General features: G+C 41.6%; 1 protein-coding gene across 5 annotated transcripts in view; it reads right to left on the bottom strand.

The window, feature by feature from the left end:
- OTUD7B (OTU deubiquitinase 7B) overlaps positions 1–23257 on the bottom strand; it is a 72960-nt gene that overhangs the window by 32991 nt on the left and 16712 nt on the right. For 2 of the 5 annotated variants that reach the window (XM_034934387.3, XM_014347201.5), the window contains exons 2-3: positions 6607–6757; positions 258–446 (exon numbers count right to left, since the gene is read on the bottom strand). In XM_034934387.3, coding sequence (XP_034790278.1) covers positions 258–446; positions 6607–6691 — 274 coding nt within the window. In that variant the 5' untranslated portion in view covers positions 6692–6757. Of the gene's footprint in view, positions 1–257; positions 447–6606; positions 6758–8892; positions 9535–23257 lie in introns of those variants that run through there. The other 3 variants (XM_055113977.2, XM_055113978.2, XM_034934396.3) reach the window with 3 other exon arrangements.

Here is a 23257-nt window from a genome sequence, read left to right as displayed (position 1 = left end):
AGGAGATTGTTATCCTCCTTCCTCTATTTCTTTCACAGTATCTGAGGAAGGCTTTTATACAGGATAACACTAAAGATGCAGAGACGCAGTGAGGGACTGCAGCACCTGGGCAGACTGAGGCCACCTCAGTCTGGGTTTGGCTGGGAGAAGGGGAAGAAATGGAATCACCTCCAATGGATCACTAGACTTTATGACTCCATTTAACAATCCCCTCCCTTCCTACTCCATATACGGAAACATTCCAGTCACCCCAGTACCTTGAACAATGTCATCCTGCCGTTGGAGGATGGGTCGGGGAGGGCGAGTAGGCTCTCTGTCAGAAAACCCTTTTTCAGGGGTCCTGGAGCCACCACTCCCCTCACTAAAGGATGGGGGTAGGTTTCCAGCATGGACTTGACGTAGCTGTTCAAAATCACTGAGGGCGGCATTCACATCCCAATTCTTTCCTGTCAGGAGACAAAGCAAAAAGCAAACTGTGCACCCATAGTATAGAGACACAAAGATCACACTAACTATCCTATCAAAACCAGTATGCAAATACGCATGCACATAATCATTCTTCTTTTCCTTACCCTGCTTTAATTTTCTTTATAACACTTCAATCTAACTTATCAAATGTCTTTACTTACTTATTTGTTGTCTATTTCCTAAGTAAGTGCCATGAAAATAGAAACTTTGTCCCTCTGAACTAAAAGAGCCCTTAAAGATCTAGTAACCGAAAATTAAAACTTCCTTTTACAGATAAAGTCTACAGAAGTAAATTATTTGCCCAAAGTCACAGCTAGTTCACACCAGACCCAGCAGGACTCAGGCCCAGGTCTCCTAATTCTGAGATCCAAAGAGGTTCTTAGCCTACATGTACTCCAGTGTGTCCTAAACCACTAAACCTGCATATAAGATCATGGGCTTGTGCATTTTCTAGTGAAAGAGTTCATAGCTGTCATCAGCTTTTCAAAGGAAACAGTGTTTCCCCCAAATTTAAGAATCACCATTCTACTAAAGAAATGACCTTAAATGATAAGATTTGTCATAATGGATTTTTCTGATGCTTTCTCCAGCTAAATTATTCAACAAATATGCATTGTATAATTGCTCACATTTCTTTCTGTTGTATTCCATCTACTACCACCTTAATTCAATTCCTATCACCTACTGTCCTACCTCCAATCCATTCCAAAGAATCCCATGAGATTAATCTTTCTAAAGCACAGTTGTGATCATTTTAGTTCCATAATCGAGATTTTTAATGGCTTACCACTGCCTACAGAATAAAACTCAGGCTCTTTGGCTTGATACTCAAGGCTTTGTATGTCCTGGCCTACTTTTCTGGCCTCTTCTCTGTGCTTCAATTTCCTTATCCGTGAAAATGCAGATGATAGTAACAGTGCCTACCTCATAGAGTTGTTATGAAGATTAAATGAGTTGAAAGCACTTAGAATAGTGGTTGGTTTTATTCACAATTTTACGTCTAAATCATTACTGATGATTTTACTTCTAAATCATTACATTAGCCAATTGTTCTGACTCCCTTTGCTCACTCTGTTCCAGTCATCACTGACCTTGCTGTTCCTAGAACATGCTAAGTCCACTCTCACTCTAGGGCCTTTCCACTGACTATTCCCTCTACCTAGAAGGCTCTTTCCCCAATATATCCACACAGACAACTCCTCATTAGCTTTAGGTATTTGCTTAAATATCACATTGTTAGTAAGGCCTACCCTGACTTAAAAATCACAACCCACTTCATCATTCCCTTTACTCTTCTCCATAGCACTTAACAGTTTATAATATACTTTATAATTTACTTAGTTATCACATTTGTTGTTTATTGACCCTCTCTCCTGCTAGAACATGAAGGCAGGTATTTTTGTTTGTTTTGTTTTGTTGGAGCATCTAGAACAGTACCTGGCACACAGTAGTCACTCAATAAATATTTGTTGAATTAATGGATAACTCTTCTCCTGAATCAATGCATGAACGAGTGACATCTGCCTTGAGCATCGGATCTATACTTCCAACTGTCTGCAAATCTCCTTAAAATCAGGTCTTCCTAACAATCCACATGGCCAAATTGAGTATCCATCATTTTCCTTCCCAAAACTTGCTGCTTCTCCTCTTCCTCTGTTCCCTAAATCAGTAATGGCATCACAATCCCTCCAGGCCCTGAAACTTCAGTCATTTTTAGCTCCTCAAGTTTCCTCAGATTGCACTCTTCCTCTTCCCTCACCACCAAGTCAATTTGTACCCCTAAAACATCTCTCAAATCCATTTCTTATTATCCATTTTTATTGCCACTGCCCCATTTGAGGTCCTCATAATCTTTACTTAGTCTTTGGTCTTTTAGGAAGGAATTCTCTATCTGGTCTCTCTGCTCCTAATCTCTTTCCTTTCTAATTTGTTCTTTATAATATGATAGTTTACTTTTGATTTCTTTCTCTCATTTTCAATTATCAGTATTGAACAGTCCCATTAGCCAGGTGTGGTGGTGTGTGCTCGTGGTCCTAGCTACTCAGGAGGCTGAGATGGGAGGCTCACTTGAGCTCAGGAGGCCGAGGTTGCAGTGAGCTGAGATCACACAACTGCACTCCTGCCTGGGTGACAGAGTGAGACCCCATCTCATACAAAACAAAACACAAATCAAACAGTCCTATTGAAATACAATCAGTTAACTGTTGTTGTTGTTGTTGTTTTTGAGATGGAGTCTTGCTGTGTCGCCCAGGCTGGGGTGCAGTGGCACGATCTCGGCTCACTGGAACGTTCTCCTCCTGGGTTCAAGCAATTCTCCTGCCTCAGCCTCTCGAGTAACTGGGATAACAGGCGCGTGCCACCATTCCTGGCTAATTTTTGTATTTTTAGTAGAGATGGGGCTTCACCCTGTTGGCCAGGCTAGTCTCGAACTCCTGACCTCAGGTGATCCACCTGCCTCGGCCTCCCAAAGTGCTGGGGTTACAGGTGTGAGCCACCACACCTGGCCTCAGTTAACTTTTAAAAGAAAAAACAAGCAACAGAGAGAAAATGAGGATGAGGTCCTTTTATGCCCCTTCTAATTTTTTTTTTTTTTTGAGATGGAGTCTCTGTTGCCCAGGCTGGAGTGCAGTGGCATGATCTCAGCTCACTGCAATCTCCACCTCCTGGGTTCAAGCAATTCTCTGCCTCAGCCTCCCGAGTAGCTAGGATTACAGGCGTGCGTCACCACGCCCGGCCAAGTTTTGTATTTTTTTAGTACAGACAGGGTTTCACCATCTTGGCCAGGCTGGTCTTGAACTCAACGGAATCTCATTCTGTCACCCAAGCTGAAGTGCAGTGGTGCAATCTCGGCTCACTGCAACCTCTGCCCTCCTGGGTTCAGGCGATTCTCACGCTTCAACCTCCTGAATAGCTGGGATTACAGGCGTGTGCCACCACACCCACCTAAGTTTTTTGTATTTTTCCTTCTAAATTATCTTAATTCCACCTCCTTCTATCTATTGCTACCACCATAGTCTACAACATCATCATCTGTCACCTGAACTAAGGCAATATTCCTAACTGTTTTAATCATTTCTTCTCTGGCCAGAGTGTTCTCTACAAGTACATTGTTAAAAACTCAAATCCAATCATGTCACTCCCCTGATTAAAATCCTTCACCAGTTTCCTAGTGAACTTAGAATAAAATTTAAACTCCTCATCATGGCCTACAAAGGCCCTACACTCTTTTTTTCTTTTATTTTTCTTTTTTTTTTTTCTTAGTTTTTTTTTTTTTTTTGAGACAGAGTCTCACTCTGTCACCCTGGCTGGAGCGCAGTGGCAGAATCTCGACTCACTGCAGTCTCTGCCTCCCAGGTTTAAGAGATTCTCCTGCCTCAGCCTCCCGAGCAGCTGGAACTACAGGCACCCGCCACCACACCCAGCTAATTTTTGTATTTTTAGTAGAAACGGGGTTTCACCATGTTGGCCAGGCTGGTCTCAAACTCCTGAACTCAGGTGATCCGCCTGCCTCAGCCTCTCAAAGTGTTAGGATTACAGGCATAAGCCACTGCACCCAGCCTCTTTCTTTTTCTTTTTTTTTTTTTTAAGAGACGAGGTCTTGCTATGTTGCCCAGGCTGGTCTCAAACTCCTGGGCTTAATTAAGCGACCGTCCCACCTCAGCCTCCCAGGTAGCTGAGATTACAGTGAATGCCACCACACCTGGCTAGAGCCCCTATTTTCTGCTTCCTGCCTATCTCACCAGCTTCCTACCACTTATGCACCATTCTTACTACCTCATTATTAATAGTTTCTCCAATGTGCCAAACTCTCTTGCACCTTAGGGCCCTTGCATAAACTGTTTATTCTGCATAAACACTCTCTTCTACATCCCTTTGTCTTGCTGCTCCTACTTGTCCTTCAGGGCTCAGCTTAAAAATCACTCCTCGGAAAAGGCCTTCCTGCACTCTAGATCTAAGTTAGGGTTCTTTCTTCACTCTCACAGCACCCTCAACGTTTCTTTCACAGCATGAGTGTATGTGTGTGTGCACACATGTGAGCATGCTAGCAATAATTTGTAACATAATTGCTTACAGCCATACTCTGAAACCAGATTGCCTAGATTCAAATCCTACTTAACTTCACTGAGCCTCAGGTTTTAAAATTATTAACTCCAGGATAATAAAACTTTATTGTATGGTGGTTGTGAGAATAAAATAACATATCTCAAGGACGCTGCACATATTGGACACTCATAAGTGTTCAACACATGTTATAAGAGGAATGCAGAAAGGTTAAGGATTTTATGAAAGAGGAAACATTTGAGCTGACTCTTGAAGGATGAGGAGAATAGAGGAAAGAAATGCTGCAGACTGAGGAAGTAACCTAACATGATCACCAAGAGGTGACAAGTCAGGCCTGGCTGCATAGGAAGTATAGGGAAAAGTAGTAGGAGAAGAAACTAAAAATGCAAATTAGGGTGGGCAGGGTGGCTCATGCCTGTAATCCCAGCACTTTGGGAGGCTGAGGTGGGTAGATCACGAGTCAGGAGTTTGAAACCAGCCTGGCCAGCATTGTGAAACCCCATCTCTACTAAAAATACACAAATTAGCCGGGCATGGTGGCGCGCGTCTGTAGTCCCAGCTACTGGGGAGGCTGAGGCAGGAGAAACGCTTGAATCTGGGAGGCGGAGGTTGTGGTGAGCCGACATCGCGCCACTGCACTCCAGCCTGGGCGACAGAGTGAGACTCTGTCTCAAAAAGAAAAAAAAAAGAAAATGCAAATTAAGGACAAAGTTGTACTAAATTACTAAACTGGAATTTAAACCCTGATCTTCTGTTTCCAAACTCATGCTCTCCTCACGGGTAGCCAAGCAAATGTCTAATTGTCACACCTTGCTAAGGGCTGGCAATTTAAAATATTACCTATGTATGCTAAGAACTTGCCCCTTCCCCATAGGCCTGCCTGTTTGTGTCATTACATATTTTCATCTATTATTTGTGACTCTAAACAGAATCCTAGGGACATGATTCTAACCCTTCAGGACCTTAAAATCTAGAACATTCAGCCAGGCATGGTAGCTCATGCCTGAAATCCCAGCACTTTGGGAGAGGCCGAGGCAGGCGGATCACCTGAGGTCGGGAGTTCGAGACCAGCCTGACCAAAATGGAGAAACCCCATCTCTACTAAAAATACAAAATTAGCTGAGTGTGGTGGCGCATGCCTGTAATCCCAGCTACTCCGGAGGCTGAGGCAGGAGAATTGCATGAACCCAGGAGGAGGAGGTTGCAGTGACCCGAGATCGCACCATTGCACTCTAGCCTGGGCAACAACAGCAAAACTCCGTCTCAAAAAAAAAAAAAAAAAATCTAGAACATTCAAACTTATGTGTATAAAGATATAAGTAAACAAAAGCAGCAAAATGAAAACATTAAATTGATTCACTCAACATAGAATTACCCATAATGTATGTTATGTAAGGAAAGAACAAAACCATGGATGATCCCATTATGAAAACCCTAAAGTCACTTCTATATAAAGAGGAAGTCTTACAGATCTAAAATTATGCTTTTAGGCCGGGCACAGTGGCTCATGCCTGTAATCCCAGCACTTTGGGAGGCCGAGGCAGGCAGATTACCTGAGGTAAGGAGTTCAAGACCAGCCTGGCCAACAGGTAAAACTTCATCTCTACTAAAAAATACAAAAATTAGCCAGGTGTGGTGGCAGGCACCTGTAATCCCAGCTACTCAGGAGTCTGAGACAGGAGAATTGACTGGACCTGGGAGGCAGAGATTGCAGTGAGCCAAGATCATGCCACTGCTCTCCAGCCTGGGCAACAGAGCGAGACTCTGTCTCAAAAATAAATAAATAAATGAAAATAAAACAAAATTATGTTTGTAATGGACTAATATAAAATTTCACTTGCATTGCCTGAGCATAAACTGACAATGGAGAAAACTACCCCAGTAAGTTCAAGGTGAAAAAGGGATTTTAAAATTTCTAATTATGACGGGTTATACACAAAGTATATCATTAGAATTAACTATAGGGCCTAACATACACAAAGTATCTTCCTGATCACCTTAAATGGTCCAAATCATCCTAATGATAAATACCACATTTTACTTTCTCTTTTCTCATTCTCCCCTACAACTCCTCACCTTCTAGGAGATCTCGCGCTAGCCCTGGCTCTGCTCCTGTGGAACGGACAAAATCTGACAGAACAGCATCCATGTCCAGGGTCATGTGATCATCAAGTACTTTCAGCCAGCTGGATGTAGGTAGAACATAGATCAAAATTCAGGCCTCCACCTGAGGAATAAATAAATACATAAGGCTCAAATTACACTGGAACAGGATAATCACAGTCCCATGTCAGCAGCTTCCTAACCAAATGGGGAAACTATCCTAGCTCATTCATTTCAGTTGAATTTTAAAATACAGCACTTTAAAATTATGAAGAGTAACATTTTATTTCCTAACTCTTCATTAACATCTCAACATCTACATTAACCAGTAACCTGTAATACCACTCTGAAAAATGCTTTTCCTGTACTTTCCCTGAGTACTGCTTTTCTACCATGAGTTTGCTTACCCAAACTAAAGAAGGAAGCAACAGGCTACCACCCTAAAGAACTCCCCACCTGCAATAGTCTCTAACATGGCACCTTTGTGTATTTCCTTCCTGGCACTTGAATACTCTCAAATTATTTTAATTAGTTGCTGTCTAGCCATCTCCTCTAATATATGTTTCTTGAAAGCAGGAAACTTGTATGTCTCCTTCACTAATGTATCCCCTGCATGTATCACTTGGCACAGTGCTAGGCACACTGGCCCTCAATAAATATTTGTTGAGTGAATGAACAATTACTATACACTGGATAATTTCAGAGTTGACTAGTGTTTTGATACTAGCAGAGGAGTAAACTGATAGCTAAAATTACTCAAAACACAGTATTAGGCCAGGTGCGGTGGCTCACGCCTTTAATCTCAGCACTTTGGGAGGCCGAGGCAGGTGTATCACCTGAGGTCAGGAGTTTGAGACCAGCCTGGCCAACATGGCAAAACCCTGTTTCTACTAAAAATACAAAAATTAGCCAGGCATGATGGCGGGCACCTGTAATCCTAGCTACTCGGGAGGCTGAGGCAGGAGAATCCCTTGAACCCACGTGGGGCAGAGGTTGCAGTGAGCCAAGATCACGCCACTTCACTCCAGCCTGGTCAAAAGAGTGACTGTCTCAAAAAACTAACTTAAATTAAATTAAAGAATAAGTTATTCCACAAAGCAGAGTGGGGACCCAAAAGGTTCATAACAAGATTCAATCTCTGTCCATTAACCTCTTGAACCCAGGAAACACATCTACTCCAAACACGTCTTTCTCCACACAGGACAGATGACTGTCAAATAAGTTCAACTGAAAAAGATCTCTTCTTTCAGACTTTGGCAGAAACTATGTCCCTAACCTGACAGCCTGGCACCAATTCAACATTCCTCTGAGGTTAAAAGTCAGAGGGAAGCAATAACAGAGTGAAGAACAATCTCTGATCAAATTCTGCCAAGTTTACAGCTTTCTATAGAAGACTCATTCATTAAGTTGCCAGGTACACTTGCCCTACCATACCCACCAATCCCCTGCCTTTTGGGAAAGGTCAAGGCATAATTGTTGAAGGCAAAAAGTGACAAGGCAAATAAACAAAAAAGATTTGTGGGTTATAAAACCAGCAGGTCACTAACTTGCTAACACTGGATTTTTTTTTTTTTTGGGACAGAGAAAGATGGCAAAATAGAAATTTTTCTCTCTTGTCCTGTTCTAATAGTACAAGAGATCCATGAGTGCAGGGACACGATTTCTTCATTTTTGTAACTCCAACATCTAGTGTAGCATCTATAATATGGTAGGTAGTCAAATGCCTGATGAAGAAATGATTCAATGACTAAGCCAATTTCCACATCAGCTACCAACAAACCAACCAATTTGAAGCTTAGCAGATCAGAAATTCTAGGGCACTTCTTATCACCATTCTATTTCTAAGTTTTAAAAACTCTCCTTTCTAAAGGGACATCAACCATGCTGTCACAACTCTTACCTCCCTCACACTACATGAGTTTACCTACATACACCTATATGTATTAACTAGGTGACTTTGGTCAAATTACTTACAGGGTTTCAGTTGTCCCTTCTATAATCTAGACTTGGATTAGATGACTCATAAGATACTTTCAAGGTTTAAAAAATAAACTTCTTCAGTTCACTATAGCCTCATGATCTATGATCTTTGACTATCTATCATTCTAGATATTGTCAATTTTAAATTTACCTGAGTTTCAACATCATAATTATCAGAAAGAATTACTAATACATAAAGAACTTTTGGTCTAAGATACCTCAAATTCAAAATGTCAAATTCAAATGTCAAATTCAAATTCAAAATGTCAAGTCCCTTACCTTCAGGAATTAGGAATTAAATTCCTTCAGAATTAATAGATGAATGAATCCTCCCCCTACCCCCCAGTACAGGCAAGAATTTCTTCTCCAAACCCATTTTAGCCACAGCCTTAGGTCAGAGGAAGTGGTAGCAGCTCAAATAACTTATACACATGAATAATCCAAAACCAAGTGTATAGCTGCAAAATAAATTTCAATCTTCTCTCTTTAAAAAAAAGCAACGCAACTGTAAAGCCATTTTAATAACTTTCTGAAAGAATGTGAGAAATATACAATAAGTACACAAAATACTAATCACAAACAGGTGCTCAGCAAAAAGGAAAAGAGTTGACTAAGCCATGGGCATACAGGCAATTTCACAGCCAGACAGTCTTCTGGGTGAGAGAAGTGAATGAAAACTAGTGTTATGGCATCATAGATCTCACATGTCAACACAGCACACAGGCTATTCTTCTCAAAAAACATTTTAACAAAGTAATTTAGAGGTTCAACATTATCTAGAATGCCTTGCTCTTTAGCAAAAATTTGAAGCACTAAGCCAAACTTCCTAACAGCACATTCTTACATTTGATGTCTCCAGGTGCATGCTGTGGACCCTGACCTAACCCCACCCAACAGGTGAGAACAACAGCTTTTGTTACATCACCACTAATACCTTGCTTAAGCTTTTCAAATTCCAAATGGAGATATCAAACCAATGATTAAAACACAGTGTTTGGGCCAGGCACAGTGGCTCACGCCTGTAATTCCAGCACTTTGGGAGGCCGAGGAGGGTGGATCACCTGAGGTCAGGAGTTTGAGACCAGCCTGGCCAACATGGTGAAACCCTGTCTCTACTAAAAATACAAAAATTTGCTGGGTGTGGTGGCTAGTCCCAGCTACTAGGGAGGCTGAGGCAGAAGGATCACTTGAACCAGGAAGGCGGAGGTTGCAGTGAGCTGAGATGGCACCACTGCACTCCAGCCTGGGCGACAGAGCAAGACTCTGTCTCGAAAAAAACAAAAAGTTTAGGCTGGGCACAGTGGCTCATGCCTGTAATCCCAGCACTTTGAGAGGCTGAGGCAGGAGGATCACTTGAGCCCAGGAGTTTGAGACCAGCCTGGACAACACAGTGGGACCCTGTCTCTAAAAACCTTTTTTAAACTAATTAAGCATGGTCGTGTGTGCCTGTAGTCCCAGCCACTTGAGTGGCTGAGGTGGGAGGATTGCTTGAGCCTGGGAGGTCAAGGCTATATAGTGTGCGACAATTGTGCCCCTACTCTTCAGGCTGGGCGACAGTGAGACCCTGTTTCAAAAAAAAAAAAAAAAAAAAGCAAACCAAACACACAGTTTGTGGCTCTGTCTCAGGGAGGAGGAGGAAGAGGAAGAGGAGGAGGAAGGGGAGGAGGAAGGGGAGGGGGAGGGGGAGAAGAAGAAAAGCAGTGGCTTTCAACCTTTCAAATAAAACAGAGGAGGTTTTCAACTATTTGTTAACTGAATGGTGTAAAGACAGCTCTCACCTGGCATCATCTTCCAACTGAAAGGGACTTTAGCAATTACTTAATCCAAATACCTGCCCCCATGCAAGAATCCTTCTATTACATCTCTGACAAATCACATAGTCTCCACTTGGATACAAGGTCTGACAGGGACCTCATTACTTTGCTATAATGTCTACTTTATTACTGGACAGCTTTAACTGTTAGAAAATGCTTTTCTAAACTAAAACAAACGCTATCACCAGCCTCACACCCCAACTATAACTTTCACATACCGGTTTTGATTCTGTTCTCCAGGACAATAAAATCTACTTCCCAAGGATGATGGAATTTTCATGCAAAATTATTAGACAAAGCATTTCTTTACATAAACATTTGTTGTAGATCAACATCATGATGTTGTTATGAGCCAAACAGTGGCCTTATTTTACAAAATCCTGTCTTATATCAGTACTTGCTTCTACCTATATTCATTCATAAATATTTGTGCTGACCTCATTGTATAAACTTAACAGGCTGAATAAATTATGTTGTTCAAAATTCGCTTCTGCCATCTTTGCCTCTCACCCCTTCTTCCACTTCCAGACCATCTTGAAGTAATGACGCAGTCAAGAATAAAAACTAACAAGTTAATATTAGTTAAGCACTTCTAAAAACACTCTTACTCGGCTAGGCACAGTGGCTCACGACTGTAATCCCAGCACTTTGGGAGGCCGAGGCAGGTGGATCACAAGGTCAGGAGATCGAGACCATCCTGGCTAACACGGTGAAACCCTGTCTCTACTACAAATACAAAAAATTAGCCGGGCATGGTGGTGGATGCCTGTAGTCCCAGCTACCCGAGAGGCTGAGGCAGGAGAATGACGTGAACCCGGGAGGCGGAGCTTGCAGTGAGCCGAGATCGCGCCACTGCACTCCAGCCTGGGCGACAGAGCGAGACTCCATCTCTAAATAAATAAATAAATATAAAAAAAAAAAACATTCTTACTCATTAATGACAAAACTCTTGCAGCAGGTCTCATTATTCCCAATTTATAAACAGAGAAAAAAAAAAGACTTCAAAAGTCAGGTAGGTGGCCAAAAGTCTGAACCTAGATAGTCTGAACCCATGCTCTTTCACTGTACCATACTAGGGGATGCATTACTGATTCCTGGAACTCCCCTGATTCTTGACCATTTAATTTGTTCATCATAGGAAAAGGTTGTGCCTATCTCTCGTATTTATCAGTAAAGTTATCACCTGCCTTATATAACTTTATTTATTTATTTAGAGACAAGGTCTAGCTCTGTCACCCAGGCTGGAGTGCAGGGGTTTGATCTTGGCTCACTGCAACCTCCACCCCCCAGGCTCAGGCAATCCTCCCACCTCAGCCTCCTGAGTAGCTGGGACCAAAGGCACTTAAATAACTTTAAATCCTACCATCTTCCTGAGCAATTTCAGTATCCACCTGCACAACTCGCCTAACATTTCTGCCTTAGAATTTCATTATCTCTTCTAATACTAAGACCACCTCCACAACAACAACTCAAACCTGGACCCTGCCATTTCCTGAAACCATTCCACCTCTAAATCTTAAACTCAAACATTTTACTCTGGCCACAACCTCATCTCCTTCCAGCTTCTCCTCTCTACTTTTTTTTTTTTTTTTAAGACGGAGTCTCGCTCTGTCTCCCAGGCTGGAGTGCAGTGGCCTGATCTCGGCTCACTGCAAGCTCCGCCCCCCGGGTTCACGCCATTCTCCTGCCTCAGCCTCCCGAGTAGCTGGGAAGCTGGGACTACAGGCGCCTGCCACCACACCCAGCTAATTTTTTTGTATTTTTAGTAGAGACAGGGTTTCACCGTGTTAGCCAGGATGGTCTCGATCTCCTGACCTCGTGATCCACCCGCCTTGGCCTCCCAAAGTGCTGGGATTACAGGCGTGAGCCACTGCGCCCGGCCTCCTCTCTACTTTTAAACCTGCCTGCTCACTAAGACATCCAGTCTCTTAACCACCTTATTCATTAATTCAACAAAAGTATTTGGAGTGCCTTTGTGTGAGGCACTATGCTCATGAGTAAAAACACAACAGTGAACTAGACACAATCCCTATCCTCAAAAGCTTCCAGCATGGAGGAAAAAACCACAAAATCCTACCATCTTCCTAAGCAATTTCAACAACCACCTGCACAATTCATCTAACATTTCTGCCTTTCATAATCTTTTCAAATATTTTCACAAACAATTATAATAAAGCAATGTTAGAGAAGGGAGTGTTATCTCCTATAGGGAGTCAGGAAAAGCTTCCCCAAGGAAATTATGTTTCATCTACGAATTAAGATTAATTAAGATTAAGCAGCAATTGGAGAGACAAATTGGGAAAGGAAGAACGCTCCAAGCAGAGGAAACACGCGCTAAACTTCCGTGGCAGGAAGGAACATAAAGATGAGAATGTTGCTACAGGAGGATGAAGAGAGGGCCTAGTGACCCTGTCAAAGATTTGAGATCTTATCTTAAATATAATGGGAAGCCACTGAAAGGTTGCACGCAGAGGTAGAACATAATCAGATGTGAATTGTTAAAAGATCACCCTGGTTACAATGTGAAGAGTTTGGAAGAAGCACAGTGGATTTAGGGAGAGAATTGATTAGAAAATTCTTGCAAAATAGAGCTAAATCAGGATAAAAGCAGTGAAGGTTGAGAAAAATGGATAGATTCCACTTTATCTCTTCTTACCTAACAAAGTAAAACCAATAATTGATCACCTAATTTACTTTCCTGTGAAAATTTAGTTCCCTTATCCATTTCATCTGTCCAACTTGGATGGATCCCACATTCTAACTTCCCTGCTAACCTTGCAGAGCAATATGACTACTAACATGTTATTCAGCCACCTTGCTTTTATTGAAACACTGCTATCTTTGCTTAACTTTAGTACCTCAATCAATTTTCTGAGCTACTATCCCATATCTTCACCATGCTCCTTGAGCCTCCCACCCAAGCCACATCACCTCCCCCTTACTCCTGTCAAATGACCTTGCCTCCTACTTCACAGAAAAAAAAAATTACAAAGCAAAGCAAGAGGGGTTCCTTTAGGTTTCCTCCCCTGCTCCTATTTGTTGGCAGTTAGTCTCCTCTTCCCTGCAAATCTCCTTGTCCTCAACCTACAAAAATAGGCTTCTGCAGAAAGAGAATGGCACTGGCTTATATATAAGATGATCACAATCATCCTTACTTCTGCTCTCTTTGTAGCATTTGATACTTACTGACCACTCTTCCTGCTTCTCCGGCCCTGTGTCTTGGTCGTCTTTGTGGACTCCCATTTCTGTGCCTGAACCAAACTTAGTGCACCCACCATTCCAGCCTTAGGCCTTCCATCTTCTCATTGAAACTTCATTCACAGCCCTAAGCACCCAAATGTTCATGACTCCAAATGTATCTGCACCCCCAAATTCTTTCCACCTCACCTGGGAATCATACAGGCACTTAAAATTCAGTATATAAAAACATGAGCTTATTCTCTCATCTCTGTCTCCCATCCTTTCAAACTATTCCTCTTCCAGTACTGCCTATTGTAGCAAATAGTCCCCAATCATCCAAGTCACAAGCCAGGGAGCCGCCCTGGACTTCTCTCTTGCCTTATCCACACAAATAATCTTTCAATAAGTTTTACTAATTTTACCTTAAATATCTCTCAAATCCCTGCAAAACCTTCCACAGGCTACAGCTCTTTTATTCTATCTCAGGTTTTCATAACCTGCACCCCAGGAAATAGCTCCCTAACTCCTCCCCCTACCTCTCTCCATCAATTGATTGGCCTCCACAGGCAACCACTATGAGCAATTTAAAATGCCAATATTATAGTATTACATCCCACTGTTCTAAATTCTTCAATGGATTTTCAATGGCTAAAGCCTAAGACTCAAATTCCTATACAGAGGCCAGGCACAGTGGCTCATACCTGTAATCCCAGCACTTTGGGAGGCTGAGGCGGGCAGATCACTTAAGGTCAAAAGTTCAAGACCAGCCTAGCCAACATGGTGAAACCCCATCTCTGCTGAAAATACAAAAATTAGCCAGGCGTGGTGGCGTGTGCCTTTTATCCCAGCTACTCGGGAGGCTGAGGCAGGAGAATCACTTGAACCTGGGAGGTGGAGGTTGCAGTGAGCCAGGATCATGCGACTGCACTCCAGCTTGGGCGACAGAGCGAGACCCCATCTCAAAATAAACAAACAAACAAACAAAAAAATTCCTATACAGGGTCGGGCATGCTGGCTCACGCCTGGTGGCTTGCACCTATAATCTTAGCACTTTGGGAGACCACGGAGGAAGGATCACTTGAGTCCTGGAGTTTAAGACCAGCCTAAGCAATGTAGCAAGAACCCATCTCTACAAAAAAATTAATTAATTAATTTAATTAGTCGGGTGTGGAGGTGCACGCCTGTAGTCCCAGCTACTCAGGAGGGTGAGGTGGGAGGATCACTTGAGCACAGAGGGTTGATGCTGCAGTCAGCCATGATGGCACCACTGCACTCAGCCTGAGGGACACAGTGAGACCCTGTATAAAAAAAAAAAAAAAAAAATCTATACAGGACAAACAAGGCCCCTCATGATCTGGCTCTACCTAATTCTCCAGCCTTTTCTACCTCCCATCATTCCCTTCCTTGTACTGGGAGTTCCCGAAGTGTACTATGTGCTTCAAATCTCAGTCCCTTTGCACATATTGTTCCCTCTAACTGGAGTAACTCCTAGGTGTAGCAGGTGAATTCTCACCTCTTCTTTAAAACTAACTTAAGTACTACCTCATTTGCAAAAGTTCTCTGACTTCCTAAATTGCCCACTTCTTTCTTGGTGCCCCCACTGCACCCTGTACGCTACTTCTACCATAATGTTTATCAACCTGCATGGTAGTTGTGTTTATTTACATGTTTGTCTCCCCACTAAACCAGGAACAATTTGAGGGCAGGAATCTTGGCTTGTTCATCCAATATCCCCCAGCATCCAAGCACAGCAGGCACTCAATTTTTGTTCAGATGAACTGAAGTATATTTGTATGGTACCCCATCACACACACACACACACACACACACACACACACACACACACGGTACTGTTGATAGTCTATCAGTGTTGTACACAGACAAGTCTAAAACAGTAACTCATCTCAAAGACATATGTTTAAGATTGTTATACGACTTTATTTGCAACAAATTTCTCTTCCTAAACATTGTTTAGCTCAGAGTAATATTAAAATCGGTCTGCATATTCCAACTGTCCAACTTACTTAATAACAGAGAAAAATGACCCAAAATTAAAGACCATGGATAATAACCCTCTATTAAAATGCCAGAGAAACTACTGACCGTACATTCTCTCATTTACAACATCCCCCAAAGCTTCCAGAGTTTCACTCTCTAACCATCTCCTGATTCCACTGAAGCATTAGAGCTGCATTTGAGTCCTCTCCAACTCTTCCCATAACTCACTGGAAAACCACAACATTCAAGACTGTCAAAAACTTTACAAAGTCAGAGACTCCTCCATGTCTATGATGTCAGTCCCAAGGAATCCAGACAGAGAGAAAGAGGAGGGACAGAGGCACTTAGAACTTTCACATAATTCTTGATTAGGTGGGAGGGAGAGATGAATAATTGTCTTGGCAATTTGTTTTTAGTTAATATGGGTCCTTCAAGTCAAAGAAACAAAATATAACCTTCTTAGAAAATATGACCAATTTTACTATATTTTTTCTTTTTTCTTTTATCTGTGGATCTAGTCCTGAATCCAGACCAATCCTACTCTAAAGGGATCTATATAACACTAAATGTTACAATCCAGAAGTAACAAGATGAGTCTCAAAGTAAGAAGAGAAAGAAAGTAATATGTTTTAAAGCTTTAGATATTATTTCATTTAAACTTCCAAACAACTCTGAGAACTTGGTATTGTTACTCCACATCACAGATGAAGATACTAAAGCTCACAGAGGTTAGGTAATATGCCCAAGGCAACACAGGTAAAAGTGGCAGACCCAGGATTTTTATCAACCCAGCCCAGCTGACTCCAGAGAACATACGCTCACATACCATGCCACATTTTGTCCAGGGAGGAGGACTAAGAAAACACGGGCAGTCCACCATGTGGAAGTCCACCCTCACTGCTTTAACTCCTCTCAACTCCACGTCAGAAGAAAGACCTGGCTCTGGATTCAGACAGATCTTGGTTCCAATCCCAGAGCTACTATTTAAGGGCTGTGTAATCATAGGTAAGTAATATAACCATTTTGTGCCTCAGATTCTTCATGTATAAAATGGGGGAAATGTATGCATTTCAGCCCTCCTGTTAGGATTAAATAACATACGTGAAGCCTTAGGGCAGCTTATTGATATACAATAAATCCTCAACAATTGTCAGTTGCCTTCTTTCTGCCCAATTCCTTTCCATACACTCTCACTCCACTGGTGCCCAACATAGCCCCCTCCCTGTATCTTTCCTTTAAAAGCTTCCTCTACCCCTCCCAAACAAACCCTTCAGTCCCACAACCATTTCCAAAACAGAGTCTTGACACATACACACAGTGCCCAGCCCATCATTTCCAATCCAGTGTCTTTCAACTCAAGCCTTCAAGAAAATATCCTAAAGGGGGTCCCTTAGTTGTACCTTCCACCAGATGGTCTCTCAAAAATAACAGCAAAAGAAAAGTATCTGTCCCTTCCTAGATGTACACAGCTACATAGCTCATTCATTCCCAAATCTCCAGGAACAGCAATTTCATACATATTTACTGGAATCCCAATGTCTTAATCTACCAATCCTACCTCCCCCACCTGTACCTCTTACTACTTCTACTCATTCCAGGTTCAAAGATTTTGTAATAGTCTCTTAATCTCATGTATATTATCTATTTTTTTGATTATTGGAAGGAAATGTTTACATATCCTTCTACTCACCCTGCATACTTCTGGGTTGTTTTCTACCTCTAATGCAGGATATACTTCGGGAATGTCTACTTTCTCCCCCTAAGTCAAACATGGAGTAAAAAAAAAAATCTCAACTCAATCATATAACCACTCCCAAAACAATTTATTTGTTTATCATATGCTATTGTGGATACACAACATTAAGGTCTCAGGAACTAGCCCCTGGTGGCTTCATCACTACCACTAGTATGTGTGTGTGTCAGAAAAAAATTTAACTATTTGTTCAAGAATTTCTAGTTTTGTATCAGGCCTACAAACAGCAGGCCTGATATAAAACTCCAACAGACAAATCCCATCAATAACCAAAGGGTAATATAAAGATCAGGGACTAGTGAACAGAGAACTTGGAAATTGGCATTTGTCTCTTCAGTGCTACTGATAAAGGCTCCTTAAATTACAGTTATTTGGGAAATTTAATAATTTGGAAGACTTGCAAAAGGGAAGTAATCTTTGGGAAAATGGGGGCAGGGAGAGTCATACAGAAAGTCTGTTATTATAATATTGGCACAACAATAGTAGCTTAAATAGAAACAAGAATCATGTCAATGTTTATTTTTTTTAGATCCAGACCAGCATGTCTATTTGCAACACACAATGAACTGTTTTATTCCTTTCAACTAAGGCCAAGGATAGTCCAAGGTTTGGGCTCTCAACAAATTCAACTTTTAAAAGAATAACCTGCAAAAACAAAAGTTCTACTTGACCTATTAAAGATTCTAATTATTGAATTTTTCACACAAGAGAAAAAAACACTATAAATCAAGAGACTAGGCTAATAGCAAAACACACTATCTCTCTAGAATCAATTCTCAAACATTTATTCAGTAGCTGACAATCTTCTCTCCCTTTCTTGATTTCTTTAGTCATTTCACTATAAATTACAGAATTTCCATTCAAGGGGAGAAACAGAAGAAAAAAATTCAAATTACTATACTGTCTACTCTTGGTTATCCACAGGAAATTAATCCACTTCATAAATTTCTTCTGGTAAATTAATTTCCCTCAGCATACAAGTACTAATTAATTTCTTATAAAGCCTCAAAACAGGCCGGGCGTGGTGGCTCACATTTGTAATCTCAGCACTTTGGGAGGCCGAGGCGGGCAGATCACTTGAGGTCAGGAGTTCAAGACCAGCCTAGCCAACACAGTGAAACCCTGTCTTCACTAAAAATACAAAAATTAGCCAGGCGTGGTGGTGGGCACCTGTAATCCCAGCTACTAGGGAGGCTGAGGCAGGAGAATTGCTTGAACCTGGGAGGCAGAGTTTGCACTGAGCCGAAATCGTGCCGCCTGGGTGACAGAGTGAGACTCTGTCCAAAAAAAAAAAAAAAAAAAGCCTCAGAACAATTAGAAATTTGGGCCAGGTGCAGTGGCACACACCTGTAGTCCCAGTGAGACCCATCTCTACAAAAAACAAAACAAACAAAAAACCCACAAAAATTAGCTGGGCATGGTGGCACACACTGTAGACCCAGCTACTCAAGAGGCTGAGCCAAGAGGATCACTCGAGGCCAGGCATTCAAAACTGCAGTGAGCTATGATAGTGCCATTGCACTCCAGCCTGGGTGACAGGGTGAGACCCTGTTAAAAAAAAAAAAAAAGAAGAAGGTGGGGGGCAGGGGGAGGGAGGGAAATTTGTCTTTTATAAAATTATGTAATTCAGTTAAAAGATGGATACTTCTTATTACTATTGTCATTTTTTAAAATTCTCCATCTTTAAGTTCCATAGTTCCATCTTTGCTAGCCATACTTAAATCTCATTTGATCTACAGGCCCAGTATTCAAAACATCCACCTGGCATCTGCTGTTATTATTTACTGTCTTGTGATACTAGTTGACCTTCCTGATACTCACATTTTAACTCTCCAATCTGACTATCAGTCATTCATTCAAAATTTACCAAGTTGGTCTACCATCTACCAGGCACTGCCATGGGGCCTGGAGATATCCCAGTCTTACCTTCAAGGCACTCTCATCTGATAAGAGAAATATAAACATGTTATTAGTGCCCATTGGGGTAGGAAGAGATATAGAAGCAACCAGTTTACCCAGGTGGGTTAGGGAAGCTTCTAAACTTTTAGCCAAGCCTTTAAGGACGTGTAAAAGCTCACCAGGATGGAGGACAAGAGTACGTTCAAGACAGAAGTAAGATTCTTGAAATCTGCACCTTTCTTTTATACTTGAAAACATTCTAAACAGGCCTAACACATTGCTTAGCACATAGTAGATGCCTAGCAAATATTTGTGGTTCTAAACTATTCATGCTAGTCCGTATATGTGGATAATTGAGAGTTATCTACACCTAAAATAGGCTTGTGAGTTACATACTGGTTTCAAATTTGTCCCATCAAGATGTATAAATAGGTCTATATGAATAAATATAACTTATATTTGTATAGCTGTCTGTTCACTAATAGCTTCTCTGTTATAATTTTTTGTTTTTAAAGCACTTTCATAAATAACCTCATAGTAAACATTTTTCAAATTAAATACTTTTTGAGGTTTTTAATCCCATCTATTCTGATGGAAAACACATACACATAGAAAAGTTTACAAAGCTTAGGCCAGGTGCAGTGGCGCATGCCTGTAATTCCGGCACTTTGGGAGGGCGAGGCAGGTGGATCACCTGAGGTCAGGAGTTTGCGACCAGCCTAACATAGTGAAACCCCGTCTCTACTAAATACAAAAAATTAGCCAGGCATGGTGGCACATGCCTGTAATCCGAGCTACTTGGGAGGCTGAGACAGGAGAATCGCTTGTACCTGGGAGGCAGAGGTTGCAGTGAGCTGAGATCGCGCCATTGCACTCCAGCCTGGGCAACAAGAGCGAAACTCCGTCGCAAAAAAAAAAAAAGTTTACAAAGCTTAAATGATACCCAGATAGCACAGAGGTTGGGCCTATGTATTCGGACTTAGAATGCGGGGCTCATATCAGTTTTCTAGGGATTTATAGCAAAACCAGATCAGTCTAGACGTGCAAACTCCACAGGCTAAATAACTCTATTTTGTTTTTTAAAATAATATCCATATTCACTACATTGTCTCCTAGCCACTACTATCCTCCCCACCTCCCATCAACCCCACAAACGCACACACATTTTCCAGGTTGGTGTTAAAAAGCAGAAACTCTAACCCAGTGTATCCTGGGCACTATTTGGCCCTCTCATTTCTACTGATCGTACCTTTTATAATAATAATTTTTCTTTTAGAAGAAACCAAGTCTCTTTTATTTATGCACATAAAATTAGCTACAAGCATATAACACAATCTGATAGTTCTAGTTTACCTGGGAACATAGAATATATACTTCATTTATATAATTAATATTTCACATTTGGGTCTTATGTAGAACAAACCTGGTGGTGAGGTACAGAAAGTCAGTCTGTTTTCCTGATTGACACTTTAGAATCATAAACTTTTAGAACTAGAACATCAGAGATTATTTTTATTCCATACCCTCAAGTTACAGATGACAACACACAGAACTAGAAAGTGAGATTAAGTGACTTGTCCAAATTCAAAGAGCTAACTATAGTAAAACTGAGTACCGAATAGAAATCTGCTTACTCCCATTCCAGTAATCTTTCCTTGACTTCACATGTACCACTAGCCCTCAATTTTCCATGGGATCTACTTTGTGGATTTATTCACAAAAACTGCCTTTCCCCAGCCACCCAGCTAAATCTCTTACTCCTACAGATGCATACCAAAGAAAAAGATGTATACCTAGGAAATTTAATCACTTAAGCAAGCCATATTTAGGAAAGGAAATCATCTATAAAGTAAATCATGGGGCAGGGCACGGTGGCTCATGCCTGTAATCTTAGCACTTTGGGAGGCCAAGGCAGGCGGATCATGAGGTCAAGAGATCGAGACCATCCTAGCCAACATGGTGAAACCCCATCTCTACTAAAAATACAAAAATTAGCTGGGCATGGTGCACACCTGTAGTCCCAGCTACTCAGGAGGCTGAGGCAGGAGAATCACTTGAACCCGGGAGGCGGAGGTTGCACTGAGCTGACATGGCGCCACTGCACTCCAGCCTGGCGACACAGCAAGACTCCGTCTCAAAATAAGAAAATCATGAAGGCATGCCAAAACCAAATAATCATTTATGTTTTGCTCGTCACTACTAAAGGTATAACTGAATTTGTAAGTATTCTTCTAATGTTATAACTATTTTGTAGCAAGAGGGTAGGACAAAATTATGTGTGACATCAGGATAATTTTTCTCTTCTACTGATAGTTTGAAGCTACTTATCATACACCATCCAGAAATCACAGCTATATCTAAATTGTTTTGTGTGTGTGTGTGGTTTTTTTTTTTTTTTTTTTTTTTTTTAGACAGAGTCTCACTCTGTCACCCAGGCTGGAGTGCAGTAGTGCAATCTCGGCTCACTGCAAGCTCGGCCTCCCGGGTTCAAGTGATTCTCATGTCTCAGCCTCCTAAGTAGCTGGGATTATAGGTGTGCACCACCACACCTGGCTAATTTTTGTATCATAAAGACGGGGTTTGGCCATGTTGGCCAGGCTGGTCTCAAACTCCTGGCCTCAAGTGATCCACCCGCCTCAGTCTCCCAAAGTGCTGGGATTGCTGGCGTGAGCCACCGGGCTGGCCTATAGCTAAATTTTGAACAGGACAAAACATAAAACCAAGAGAGAAATAAACCACCAACTTTTAACATACTGTATTACTTCTCCTTAGCCAAAAGTGTTGGCCGGGCATGGTGGCTCACGCCTGTAATCCCAACACTCTGGGAGGCTAAGATGGGTGGATCACCTGAGGTCAGGGGTTCAAGACCAGTCTGGCCAACATGGGGAAACCCCATCTCTACTAAAAATACAAAAATTGGCCAGGGATGGTGGCACGTGCCTATAATTCCAGCTACAAGGGAGGCTGAGGCAGGAGCATCGCTTGAACTAGGGAGGTGGAGGCTGCAATGAGCTGAGATCGCACCACTGTACTCCAGCCTGGGCAACAGAGACTGTCTCAAAAAAAAGAAAGTATACAGCCTGAAAGCATCAAAGCAATAACTTTCCTCACATTCACATTTATTCAAGTTTATTTGTAGGAAGGCAATATTTCCTCTTCCCCTGAGAAAGGCCCACCATCAGTACAGTAGTGCCCAGGTCACTGCAATTCTCTCCTGATGAAAACCTTAACATCCTGACTCAATCATTCAAAACGCATTCTTAATGCCAGGCAGGCTGCTAAGTGAAGGGGATGCATCAGCCAATAAGTCGTTATCTCTGCTTTCCAAAAGTTCATCTAATGGACTGGTTCCAGAGAAAACCCCAAGATAGATATCAGCCAACTTTCTTTATTTAACAAAAGGTTTATTAAGTGCCACACCAGAGACAGAAAAAGATGAAGAGGAAATTTTAAAAGGTGAGAAGCTTTTTCAATTTACTAAACAAATTTATTAAACAACTTACTCCTTTGGATTATTAAAGTCATGTGTTCCTCTCCAAGAATGTCAATCATCAGAAATTGACTGTAAAGGTTTTTTTATGATAATATCTAACCAAATATTTTGGTCAAAGGCACTGTTTCCTTAATCTTACTAATCTGGGAAAACAAGCAGATACTGATCTACATCGATACATTTTAAAATATCTATTATATAATATCTGTATTATAGGAATGTGGTTGATCTTACCAAAACTGGGATGAGTTGCTTCCTGTGCAGACAGATGCTTCCAATAGAATGTACTCTAAGCCTCTAGGGTCAAACATGTAAATCCTGTTTAAACTTTCTTGCCCCATACTGAGTGGGTACAAGTAGTATGGGCAATGCTTCACAATGACCACAATTACATAGGCCAAGTTTTCAGTGAAGGTTTCTGTTTTTCCTTCTCCTTTCCACAAAAACTACAAAAGGTATCAATTAGTACACAAGCCAGCTGGTAAACATCTCATTGTGTTCTGAGCC

This window comes from Pan paniscus, chromosome 1, assembly GCF_029289425.2.
Source record: "Pan paniscus chromosome 1, NHGRI_mPanPan1-v2.0_pri, whole genome shotgun sequence".
NCBI classification, from domain to species: domain Eukaryota; kingdom Metazoa; phylum Chordata; class Mammalia; order Primates; family Hominidae; genus Pan; species Pan paniscus.
This window is presented reverse-complemented; position numbering and strand designations above follow the sequence as displayed.